We start from the raw sequence: 11,839 nt of genomic DNA on the forward strand, positions 1-11,839 counted from the left end.
TCACAGGGTTGGAAAGGGCTTTATAACATCTTGTCCAAAGCGTAGTTGAAAGACCTCTTCTCTACAATATTACTGATTAGACATCACTTAGCTTTCTGCTTGAACGCTCCCAGTGACAAGGAACCCACATCCTCACCAAATGGTCCATTCCCTTTTTGGACACATCTAATTGCTAGGAAGCTCTTCCTCCTCTTGAGCAGAAATCTGTTTCTCCTTCCCTGTAATTTCTATCCATTGGTCTTCATTTTAGCCAACACTTTTCAGAAGTTTGGTTTGGGAGATATTTACTGCAAGGTCTAGGGCTGGCCCACACTTAAGATTTCTATGAATTAAGACCCTCATTTCAGGTTTTAAAATAGCACTTTGAGTGCATGCAGTTTGCCAGCTTTACTTTTTTTGAAGTCACTGATAGATGTATAGGTGGAAGGATAATATTTCCACTGGGAACACAACTAATTTTTTAATCTTGTACTTGACCTTGAATTGTAATTTTATTGTATGTCCTGAAATCAACTTTTCTTCTTATGGGATGAGCCAGAAGAAAAAAAGTTATCACCCCAATTAGAACCTATTAAATTAGGTTTGTCACAGGCTTACAATCTATATCAACTCTCTCATTTTTGCAAATGAGGAAACTCAAACTGAAGCCCCTGATTTTGGCTGTACTGGTATTGGTACATTCTATTCCAAAAAGGGGAAACAAACCAAGGAAAACCAGACCCTCTTCCCTCTTGCTTATTCAGGCACGTACCTGACACTCCACATCGCAGTAAAATGCTTGTCTACATCTTCCACATTTCGACAATCCTTCTTTCCTTAAAAAGAAAAAGGGCACTGTAATATCCACCCTATAGTGGAGATGGGCATAGACACACAATGCTACCCAGTTTGTCATGCAATAACAAATTGGATAACAGAGTCGAGATTTTATTAACCTTAAATTTCCCATTGGTAAATGGACATTTTTTCAGAAAAAAGATTTTTGGCCACAAACCCAGTGGTCAAACCCCAGTGGAAATGGCGATTAGTTAATCTGAATGTCCACAAGCACTGTTACTGATGTTCAGTCACTTCAGTCTTGTCTGATTCTCTGTGACCCTGTTTGGGTTTTTCTTGACAAAGATACTGGCGTGGTTTCCATTTCCTTCTACAGCTCATTTTTACAGATGAGGAAACTAAGGCCAACAGGGTTAAATGACTTGCCCAGAATCACACAGCTAGTAAGCATCTGAGGCTAGATTTGGACTCATATTGCTGAATATTTAATACATGAAGAATACTACACTAGTTAATGTAATGGGATAGAAAAGATTAATTAATAGGGCAGGCCAAAAGTCAGAAAGCAGTTGTAACCTTAAAATTTAAAGACTTAAGAATTAAAAGCTTAAGCCACCATGCAGGAGATCTAGCCCATGGTTCCCTGACCCAGAGAAACATACAAACTAAGGTAATAATATCTTCTAATTATCACTCTTGGTTTTATTTATGGCTTTGTGGCAAGAAGCCAACTTCCTGCATATCAGTTTTCTCATCAGCAAAATGGGGATGATAACACCAAAACTATCTTACAGGTCTGATACACTCCAAATCCAGGACACTAACAAAACCTTTTAAAATAGAGCAAAAAAGTGAATGAATGCCAACCTGATCCTTAGAGATGGCTTCACAGAAAAGTTGGCTGTGATGGCTGTGAACACTAGGCAGATAAAATACCTGCATTCAAAACGTTGTCATTTGTTAGTAGGGACATTCTCAAATGAAATGTCTGAAACACAGGCTGATGGACACATCTGCACATCTCTATCCATACTGTCCCTCTTTAATTGTATTAATCAGAAACAACCTTTTTGTCCTTTACTAAAGGTGAGTTTTCTGCAGGTTCCTGTTGCATTGTTTTTGTGTAGCCCTTACATAACAAAAACTCTACTGTTCCTTTATGATACTTCTATGTTGCTATGTGCCCTGCTAGATTCAGGCCAGCTATGACTTTCAAAGAAAATAAACCTACAAACTAAAACACATAAACTAAACAAACTTTTTCAGATTTTACTTTTTCCTCTTCCAAAAACACATTCTGTGTAATTCTTGGCCCCGGTAAAGCCATCCTCTTTATTTGCAGAATCATTCGACTGCAGGGGAGAGGACGGAAGGAAAATCAGGAAAGTCAGCCACTGCTCCAACTTCGCTGCAAAGTATGCTGCTGCATTGCAGCAGATCAGGGGCATAGTTTGGTGTCTACAGGATGGCAGACCTCACCTAACCCAGCAAGAAATCAGAGCTAGCCAACCCTGACAGATCCCTCTCCGTGAGCTGGCAAAAAAAAAAAAAAAAAAAAAAGAAAAAAAAAGAGAGAGAGAGAGAAAAAGAAAAGAAAAAAAATCATGCTGCTGAATTCTTTGCTCCTTCTTGTCAGCAAGCGGTAGTCACTACATTACTCCCACAGAATCCAGCAAGTTTTCCAAAAACGCTTCTGTTGGAACTAAACAGACTGTCTTACAGTTTTCATGACAGCGCTTGAATCCTGAGAATCAGACTGCACGATGTGTGGGAGAAACACATTTCAAAGCTGAAGCATAACAAACATCCCAAATTTGCAGGTCTAAAAAAATTGTCAAGAACACGCTAATCCAGCCAAATGTGGCCCTTGTTTCTAGGCACTTCTGGATACAAGGACATGATTCTTTTGGATGTATCCAGGTGTTATCCAAACTCTTATCTTTGGGGGGTGGGGGTGGAAGTCAAAGGTTTGGTTAAGCATTCATTCATTCAGCGCCTACCATAAGTGGAGTATCTAGGTGGTAGTAGCAGTGTGTGTGTGTGTGTGTGTGTGTGTGTGTGTGTGTGTATGTGTGTGCGCTTGCACGCTAATGTGCACTCGTGTAAGAGTGCTATGGAGGAAGAGGGAGAAGAGGAGTGCAAAGCACACACACACAAAAAAGAAAGATAACTTTCTTACTATCCCGAAGCTTATACCATATTTGGGAGAGGCAGACTCATAAATGACTGATGGCAATTAGCAAGTCATTGGCCAACAAGTGCATAGACACAGTTCAAGACAGCCAGGTAGACTGAGTGTTGAACTTGGGAGTAAGGAAATCTTCTATCTGTGTGAGCCTGTGCAAGTCACTTAAACTCTCTAAGCCTCAGTTTCCTCATCTGTAAAATGGATATAATGCCCTCCCAGAGTTGTTGTGAAAATAAAATGAGATAATATTTGTAACGTCCTTTGCAAAACACAGCATGCTATATAAATGCTTATAATCATCATCTTCATCATTACGTGTAGAAGTACCAAACTCTGAGGCTGAAAACCTGAGTTTGAATCTTAGTTTTGACACATTCTATGACCTAAGACCCTTGGTCTTCTTTTGAAAAATGGTTTGCTATGAGGATTAAACATTACAATAAAGTATATAGAACTTTGTAGCCACAAAGAGCTGTATAAATTAGGGTTATATTATGCTACAGTTTGAATACATAATGATCATGTGATTAGAGTACAATGGGGATATCTGAGAAGGTTTCTTGGAAAAAAATAAATTTGTAGATACTTAATATGTGGTTGTATCTTCTTCCTTCCTCTATTAAAAAAAGATCTACTTTTAATTAAGATGCAGCTTTGACTCATTTCCAGGCTCAATGGTAACATCTCAAGGGGAAAATAGGCAATTTTAGCTGTAATGACTCATCCAGCGTGCTGAGATCTTGAGTGGGATTTAATCAGAACAATGTGGCCACTCTCTCAATGGTCAAGGCTCCTTTGGATCCAGTAACTTCAGTGGCCAAGGCTCCTTTGTGGGATCCAGTCTTTTAGTCCACAAGCCTTGAGGACAAAGCAAAGGACAGATACTGACTTACGCTCTCAAATACTTTTTCCTCTGAGGATTGGGACAATTATTCTGAAGGCAGGGAAGATGTCTCAAGAAATAGATTCAGAGGACCATAAAGTTAGAGCTGGAAAGAACCTGAGAGGTCATCTAGCCCAACTCCCTTGTCTACAGATGTAGAAACTGAAGCCCAGATAGAAGTGACTTGTGTAAGGTAATACAAGCAGTAAGGGGCAGAACACTGGGTCTGTATGACCTTAAATCCAGTCCTTTGATTCTAAATCTAGTCTTTTTACTACATCTGCCTTCCATAGCAATCATTGTGTCTGATGGAGCCAACTCTGATGAAGACATACTGACAGAATGGGCATCTGGCTACCTGTTGTGCAAAAGCATTCTTCCATGTGGTCTGGGGGAGGCCTTTAATTCCTAGGAGGAGGCAAAATGAAGGATAATAAGAGCTAATATTTATACAGCACTCATGCCAGACACTATGCTAAGTGTTCTACAATTGTTATCTAATTTGATCCTAACAACCCTGGGAGGTAAGTATTACTATTTTACAGATGAGGAAACTGAGGTAAACAGTTACTGAGCAAGGGAGGATTCAGACTCTGATATTCAGTCTCCAAAGTTAGCACTCATTCCACTGACCCATGCTGTCTCCATTATTTTCAGTTTTCTGATGAGAAGCAGAGAAGCTCATCTCTCCCATACGATTCCATCAATCTCATTCTACAGTACCTCATTATTCCACAGGTTTTGGTTATGTTGCTTATCAAGTAATGGCCTCTATGTACACAGTGATGTAATACTGCAGATCTCTCACTGTAGCACAAAATGCTGACTCTGGCCAGATTGTTCTTATCCCTAAATACCAGTATTTTAAGAGCATCTTACCACAGAGTTCATGAGCTGGCACTCACTACCAACTGGTTGTCTGATTATCACTTTAAGGATCTCACAGGCTAGTTCTCTTCTGTCAAGCAGAGGAGAAACCTGAGGCAATTACTGTCACTAATTCAGGCAAAAATCTGGTTTTGTGTGAAACACTTTGGGGAAAAAATATGACCCAAAACCTTTTGCCCTGAATTATCTGGCTGTCTCAAAGTTTTTTAAAAAAAAATTTTTTTTTAACTAGGAGAGGCCTGAACTTTCATAGTTCTAATATCTCAGCTTTGAAATAAAGCCTCATTGAGCTGGTAAGTGAGTGAGATAAGGATAGTGGAGAAAATGTTTGATATTGTTGACAGGGAAGTTTTAGCTGGAAAAGTTTATTCAAACTATCTTCCAGGAGAATGAGTTTTCTCAATGTCAAATCCCTTAAAACTTCATAGGGGGAATAAAATTTTCACTGCAGTTAATTATCAGTATAAGGCTTGTGAAACATAGTCACAGGACTATAGGGTTTGTAAATATCTGATCAATTTTACAGATTAAGAAACTGAGGCCTAGAGACATTAAGCTTATACAGAATCTCCCAGTAACTACTGAAATCCAGGTTTTAATTTTTAATTTAATCACATCCTAGCCTAGTATTATGTGTTATGTTCAATAAATCCTTAATAAATTTGATTGCATAAATGAATAAGCAGCCTAATTTGAGGCTCTCCTAATTGAAAGGATGGTTAGGGAGAGTCACTGATGTGATGTAACTGATTTAAGAGTCTTAAAACACTTCAATCAGTCAACAAGCACCTATTAAAAATGCCTTCTATCTGCCAGGTGGGCGCTATGCCATGTGTCACAGGAGATTACATTCTCCTGGGAGAGACAACAAATACGTAAGTAGGTTTCTACAGAATACATACAAAATAAATACAAGATAATTTTGGGAGAGAGGGCACTAGGAGCTGGGGGGAGGGGTTCAAGAAAGGGTTCACATTCAAGTTGGTGCTTGAGCTGAATCTTAAATGAAACAAAGGATTCTAAGAGGCAGAACTGAGAAAAGAGGATAGAGAGCATATTCCAGGAATGGGGACAGATGATACAGAAGCATGGAGACAGGAGATACAGTGTTATGTATAAATGACAGCAAGAAGGCCAGTATGGCTGGCCTTCTGGAAAGGAAGTGGAATAACACAAGATGGAAACACAAGCTGGAGACAGGCTGTGAAGGGGCTTTACAAGCCAAACTGAAAAACTTGTATATTATGTTGGAGGCAATGGTGAGCCACTGAAATTTATTTTCTGCAAAGCAGATTATAACTGTTCTGAAAGGCTGAGCTGCATACATTTGATTTATTAAGTTGCTTAGATACAGTGGTTGAATTTTGGGAAATAAACACAGATGCTTACAGTATCTTTTTAGTTCATAAGGAAAGTATCCTGGCAACCAGTTTTTAAAGAGGAAGCTATGGGTTCCTTTCATTCTTCTGCTTCTGGCTCCCAGTTCAGGACTTAGGACTGGATATTATGGACTCTTGTCCCATTGCATCCACCTGCTACCTCCTCCTCTGCCTCCTCTTCAGAATGAAGCAAAACTGACCTTTTACATTCCAGCATGTTTGTTGGGTTATTTTTTTTTAAAGATAGATCGAGTCTGAAATATTTCAGGTCGCCCTTAGGTTAAAAAAAAAAGACAAGGGTGGAAATGGAGCACAAACTACTAAATCACAGCTTTATTCCTCTTTTACAGGATTTTATCTTGTCTTTCCAAAGCCCTGGTCTTACTGGCACATTTCCTCTTTCCCCTGCTGGCATCAAGGTGTCTTTGAACTCTTAAGGTATGTTCACATAAACAATGTTGGGGGAGGGAGAAGAGGGGATGATGCCCTGGGAAAAATACAGACTTGCTACTATTAGAAACAACTTGGAATATGCCACCACTGTCCAAGGAAATCAATTTGAACTGAAAGAAAACAAAGATGTACAGGGTGATTAATGTCCTTGCTTTTAAAATTCCAAAGCCATGAAGCCCCAAAAGTCTGCAATGTAATTAACAAATCCTGCTAGTTAAGGCATTGATTGTCACAGGTGCTGTTGGTCTAGATAAAAAGAAATCTGATCATACAAGCACCAAACACTTTCTGAAATGAAGCTTAGCAGGTTTTGCCATGAAAGAAAATGATACTGGCATGAAAGGGGGTTTGCAATAACAATGACTTTTCACCAAAGGTGGTAGGAGATGAGAACTGACAGGCAGGGTCTGTAGACCCAGGCAAATGAAAAGAGAAAAGAGCTTAGGTCCACAAGGTAACCTAAGAAATAAGAAAAAAAAAAAGGAAACAAAATTAAGCTCTCTCATTTCTCGTGGGACTGTATAATTAGGCTGTCCAATCTTATTTTTGAGTGAAATAAAAGTTGAGGAATATAGAATCTTATTATTATGAATGATATTGGGGACAAGGACAATACTTGTGCTATAGACCATCTGTGTCATATAGCGAGAGAGAGATGCACAATTTAATCCATGGTATAACTGAATCTGTGTGTGCAGCAGGGTGCTTTATAACAGGGCCTTACTATACGTTTATATTAATGCGAACCTTTGTTCTTGAGCTCGTTAAAATTTAGAGTCCAGTTCCTCTATAGGAGGCAGGTACCTTTTAGGACATTAAGGTAGAAACTAATAGGTTTTCTCAACTATTGGAACTGATGCCATGATTTATGGGGAGGAAGCAGGGCTTGGTGGTCAGCTCGGTACCTGAATGATAAGAGGTGAAGCTTCATTCGTTCTGACTTCACTGATCAGGAGTGTGTGATAATTCAGACCCCAGCTCTGCTGACTTTTATCTTTGTGTCACTAAGCAAGAGTGTAAATTGGTTCTCATCTATTTCTTAAAGCATCTGCAGCATTTTCTAAATCTTATAGCTTCCTCCTCTGCTCTTACAGTACCATCCTTTCCAATATCAAAATTATAATTCTTTAAAAACACTGTATAGCCCCAATACAGAAGTTCTTCAAATAGGCTTTTCTATCATTTAGAAAAAAAAGCTATTGTCTCTCCTTAAAATAATTATTACTTTCCTCCTCTTCCTTTCCCTGAATTCTTCTATAGCAATGAAGAGAATTGTTATCCTCACTTTCTTCTGTAGAAACATGAGTAACATTTTTTTTTGAGGGGAGGGTAAATAATAATATTTCTAGTTTTTATTTATGTGTTGCCGCCCTATCAAGAGAAGAGTTCAACTAATATCACTTAGAATATCCCTTCAAGTATTCCTCTCAAATATTCCAGCTGCAGAGTAAATAACACAACACACAGGTGATTGCAGAGCCCAAGCTTCAGGTGAGCCGATGTCTGGTCAGCTGCTTTGCAGGCACCCTGATGTGGTCTCCCTTCTTTCTTTTCCAAGTTGCATATGCTCCCATCAAATATTAGAGACAAAGAATGCCTTCTTAATTCTAATTCACAGATACTGCACCCTCCCTCTCCCCTTTCACTAGAACAGCAGACTAGATCTCCTTGGTTATTTTCCAGTGTGAAATGCCAGGTTATGGATTTTTCCAAAGCACTTGCTAGCAATTTCCTTAAACAAATACTTGTAGTTTTCAACTAAAAAGTCTGACTATAATATTCAATGACTTTTCTAGATTTCTTTTGATCCTTAGAGATTTTAATAACTACTCCGAAGCAAAGACTATATATATTTTTAAAAAGAGAGGGGTGCTGCATTTGTTGATTGACAATAGCCAGTGACATTCAAATCTATTTACTGAACTAAATTTTATTCTGCAGAGCTTTAAGCCAGGCTCCTTTTGTTAGGTCCACATCTATGTGGACAGACCTGAATTTTCTATTTTACTTTTTGGGGTGCTTCATTTTTGTTGTCAGACATAGACAAATTTGAAGAATTTGATCCACTTATTTTTATGAACAAAACAAAAGTGTCCTTCTTAAGAAAATGCAGCTTAGAGTCTTAGAGAGAGTGATGCCCAGGGGTCTGAGCATCAGGAAGGCAAAAGTTGGATGTGAGTGTCTCACCTTACAGCTCACTAGCTGTTAGACCTTGGGCAAGTCTCAAACAATGCACCTCAGTGTCCTCATCTGTAAAAAGAGAGTGTTAGACTAACAGGTCTAAGATCCCTTATACCTCTAGGAGTCTGTGACTTCTAAATACCTTTCATTAGGTCATTCGTTTCTCCAAAAACTTTCAGTGACTGCTTACTCCTTTGGAGATAAACCTACTCCTACTGGTCTAGAGTTGCTACCCAGTCACTACTCCTGTAACTCAGACCCCTGCCCTTCAGGCCCTCACAGAGGTGTCATGCACATTCCTACCACTGTTTAGTAAAGATGTATGTGCCAGGCTCTGAACCAAGTACATGAATTGCCCTCTCTTTTTGAGTTCTTATTATTCAAATTCAACCTCGAGTCCCATTTCTTTCACTGAGACTTCTTTTTAACTATTCCTGTCCACATTGTCCATTGCCTTCTCTGAACTCTTTGAGAAACAGAATGATATAGCCCAGAGGTGGCAAAATTGCAGCCTGAGGCCCAACCAGATTAAAATATAACTGGGAAATGTTAAAAAATAAATAAAACACAGATAATGTTAATTTGAGGTTTCCTGAGTCAATGTGCAGCTTGCAAGGATCCCTTTTTATTTGAGTTCGACACCACTGGGGTAGTGACTAGAATGCTGGACTTGGTGTCAGGAAGACCTGAGTTCAACTTCTGCCTCTGATACAGACTAGCTATATAGCCCTGGCCAAGTTATTCAACCTGTCAAATGTCTCCTTCCACAGCACCATACTGCCTTTCAAGTGCATTGTAAAAGGGATTTCCATTTTGGTACAGACTGGATTAGATGAAGCAGTTAAGTGAAGTTAGTGGATAGAGTGCTGGAGTCAGGAAGATCTGAGTTCAAATCTGGCCTCAGACACTTACTAGCTGTGTGACCCTGGGCAAGTCACTTAACCCTGTTTGCCTCAGTTTCCTCATGTATAAAGTGAGCTGGAGAAGGAAACGGCAAACCACTACAGTATCTTTGCCAAGAAAATGCTAAAAGAGGTCATGAAAAGTAAGATGTGACTGAAAATGACTAAACAACACAACAAAAAGAAACCTTCTAACTCTGAGATTCTGTGATTACCATTTGGCCTCCTTTAGATTCTTCAAGAAGGTACTTTAGGATTCTCTAACACCTTTGTTAGGTAGGTGCATCAACTGTATTATCTGCAGATGTGTGGAAGTAACAAGCAATGAGATGCACAACTGATGAAATCCTGGGTAAAAGAAAGTGTCCCTGGGGCAGCTAGGTGGCGCAGTGGATAGAGCACTGGCCCTGACGTCAGGAGGACTTGAATTCAAATCCGGCCTCAGACCAAACACCTGACACTTACTAGCTGTGTGATCCCAGGCAAGTCACTTAACCCCAACTGCCTAAAAATGAAATAAAATAAAAGAAAGCATCCCTGTTCTGTTTTTCCTATAAAGACTCTGTTTAAAAGGAAACTAAGCCCATGGAAGAATTGAAAATACATTACTCAATACTTATCCTATTATTGGAGATTCTTTCACATGATCTAAAGATCAACAAAAACAGAAAAGCTCCTTTTCCCCAAGAATCCACTTAAAAAATAAAAAAGACAGCTCTATACATGATGATGACTTCAAGTGTCAGGCTACAATAATGGCTCCTATTTCCATCATTTAATTAATTGATCAGTAAGCTTTTCTTAGAGGGCAGCCAGGTGGTATAGTGGATAGAGTGCCAGGTCTGGACTCAGGAAGACTCATCTTCCTGAGTTCAAAACTGGCCTCAGACAATTACTAGCCATGTGACCCTGGGTAAGTCACTTAATACTCCTGTTTGTCTCAGTATTCATCTGTAAAAAGAGCTGCAGAAGGAAAAGGCAAATCTCTTCAGTATCCACGCCAAGAAAACTCCAAGTGAGATCATGAAGGACCTCAAGAACTCAACAACAACAACAACAACCTTTTATTAAGTGCCTTCTATGTTCCAGGATTCCAAAGTGCTGGGGCACTGGAGATACAAAGAATGAGACAATCCCTACTTTTAAACAGTTTACATTCTATAATTAATACTTTAAGGTCTACAAAGCACTTGCCTCACAGACAGCCTCTGATGTGGGCAAGAGAAGTGCTATTTTATCCCCATTTTATTGATGAACTGTCTAAAAGTGAAACAGGCTGTGCCTTGGGGAATTGTGAGTTGCTTATTATTGAAGGCCTTAAACTGCTGCATGAATACTTGCTGAAGATTCTGGATTCTGGATAGGGATTGGATAAGATCAGGGGTGGGGAACCCGCAGCCTTAAGGCCACATGTGGCAGGTTCCCCACCCCTGGATTAGAGCAATGTTTTTGCTTCCTATGTAATTTAATTCTCAGGACCTCAGGTTCTTCATCTGTAAAATGATGGAGTTAGACTACAACATGGCTTTTCAACCTGGGGGTGGGGGGAGGCTGTGAACTTGATTTTAAAAAATATTTTCGTTTTAAAATATTTTAATAACTAAATATATCTAATAACTAAAATATTTTAATAAAATATTTTTCCTTTGTAATTCTATGTATTTTATTTTCTAAATCTGTGATAGGAATACTATTCCAATCCCTGCACCCAGAAAAGTGAGGCTTGTTTTTCAGCACCAAAAGGTACTGAAATTTGGTTGGTTCAAGGGACTAAAGGCTCAAGCTGCTGACCTCACCTCTGGTGGTCCAAGTACAAGATGGGGAATTCCAGGCATGTTCTGACTCTTGGTTAGTGGATCATGATAGATAATTCAGACAATGATCAACCAAGTGTCCTCGATGTCTTTCCTTGCTGACCATCCTGTTATGATTTAGTAAATTTCCTCTTGTTAATTATTGAATGATCTTCACGTAAATTACTTTGTTTTAAGTATTGAACCTAAACTACCAGGGAGGCAGGCCCATCTCAGAACAGTATTTTAGGATATTATTCAAAGAAGGGGTCCACAGGCTTCACGAGACTACCAAAGGGGACTATGATACAAAAGAAGGACTACTAGAAGCTCTCTAAGATTCATGACAGTTTTACAGATGTGATTCTATGATGCCAGCTACTGATTCTGCACCA

The 11,839-nt window shown here is 39.2% G+C and overlaps 1 protein-coding gene across 1 annotated transcript in view; it reads right to left on the reverse strand.

Moving 5' to 3' along the window:
• SMYD2 (SET and MYND domain containing 2) overlaps positions 1-11,839 on the reverse strand; it is a 91,223-nt gene that overhangs the window by 62,072 nt on the left and 17,312 nt on the right. Inside the window, exon 2 of the mRNA XM_027870747.1 lies at positions 752-815. Within this exon, the coding sequence (XP_027726548.1) occupies positions 752-815 (64 nt within the window). The remainder of the gene's footprint in view (positions 1-751; positions 816-11,839) is intronic.

This window comes from Vombatus ursinus, unplaced genomic scaffold (genome assembly GCF_900497805.2).
Source record: "Vombatus ursinus unplaced genomic scaffold, bare-nosed wombat genome assembly UNPS02014798.1, whole genome shotgun sequence".
Taxonomy (NCBI): Eukaryota; Metazoa; Chordata; class Mammalia; order Diprotodontia; family Vombatidae; genus Vombatus; species Vombatus ursinus.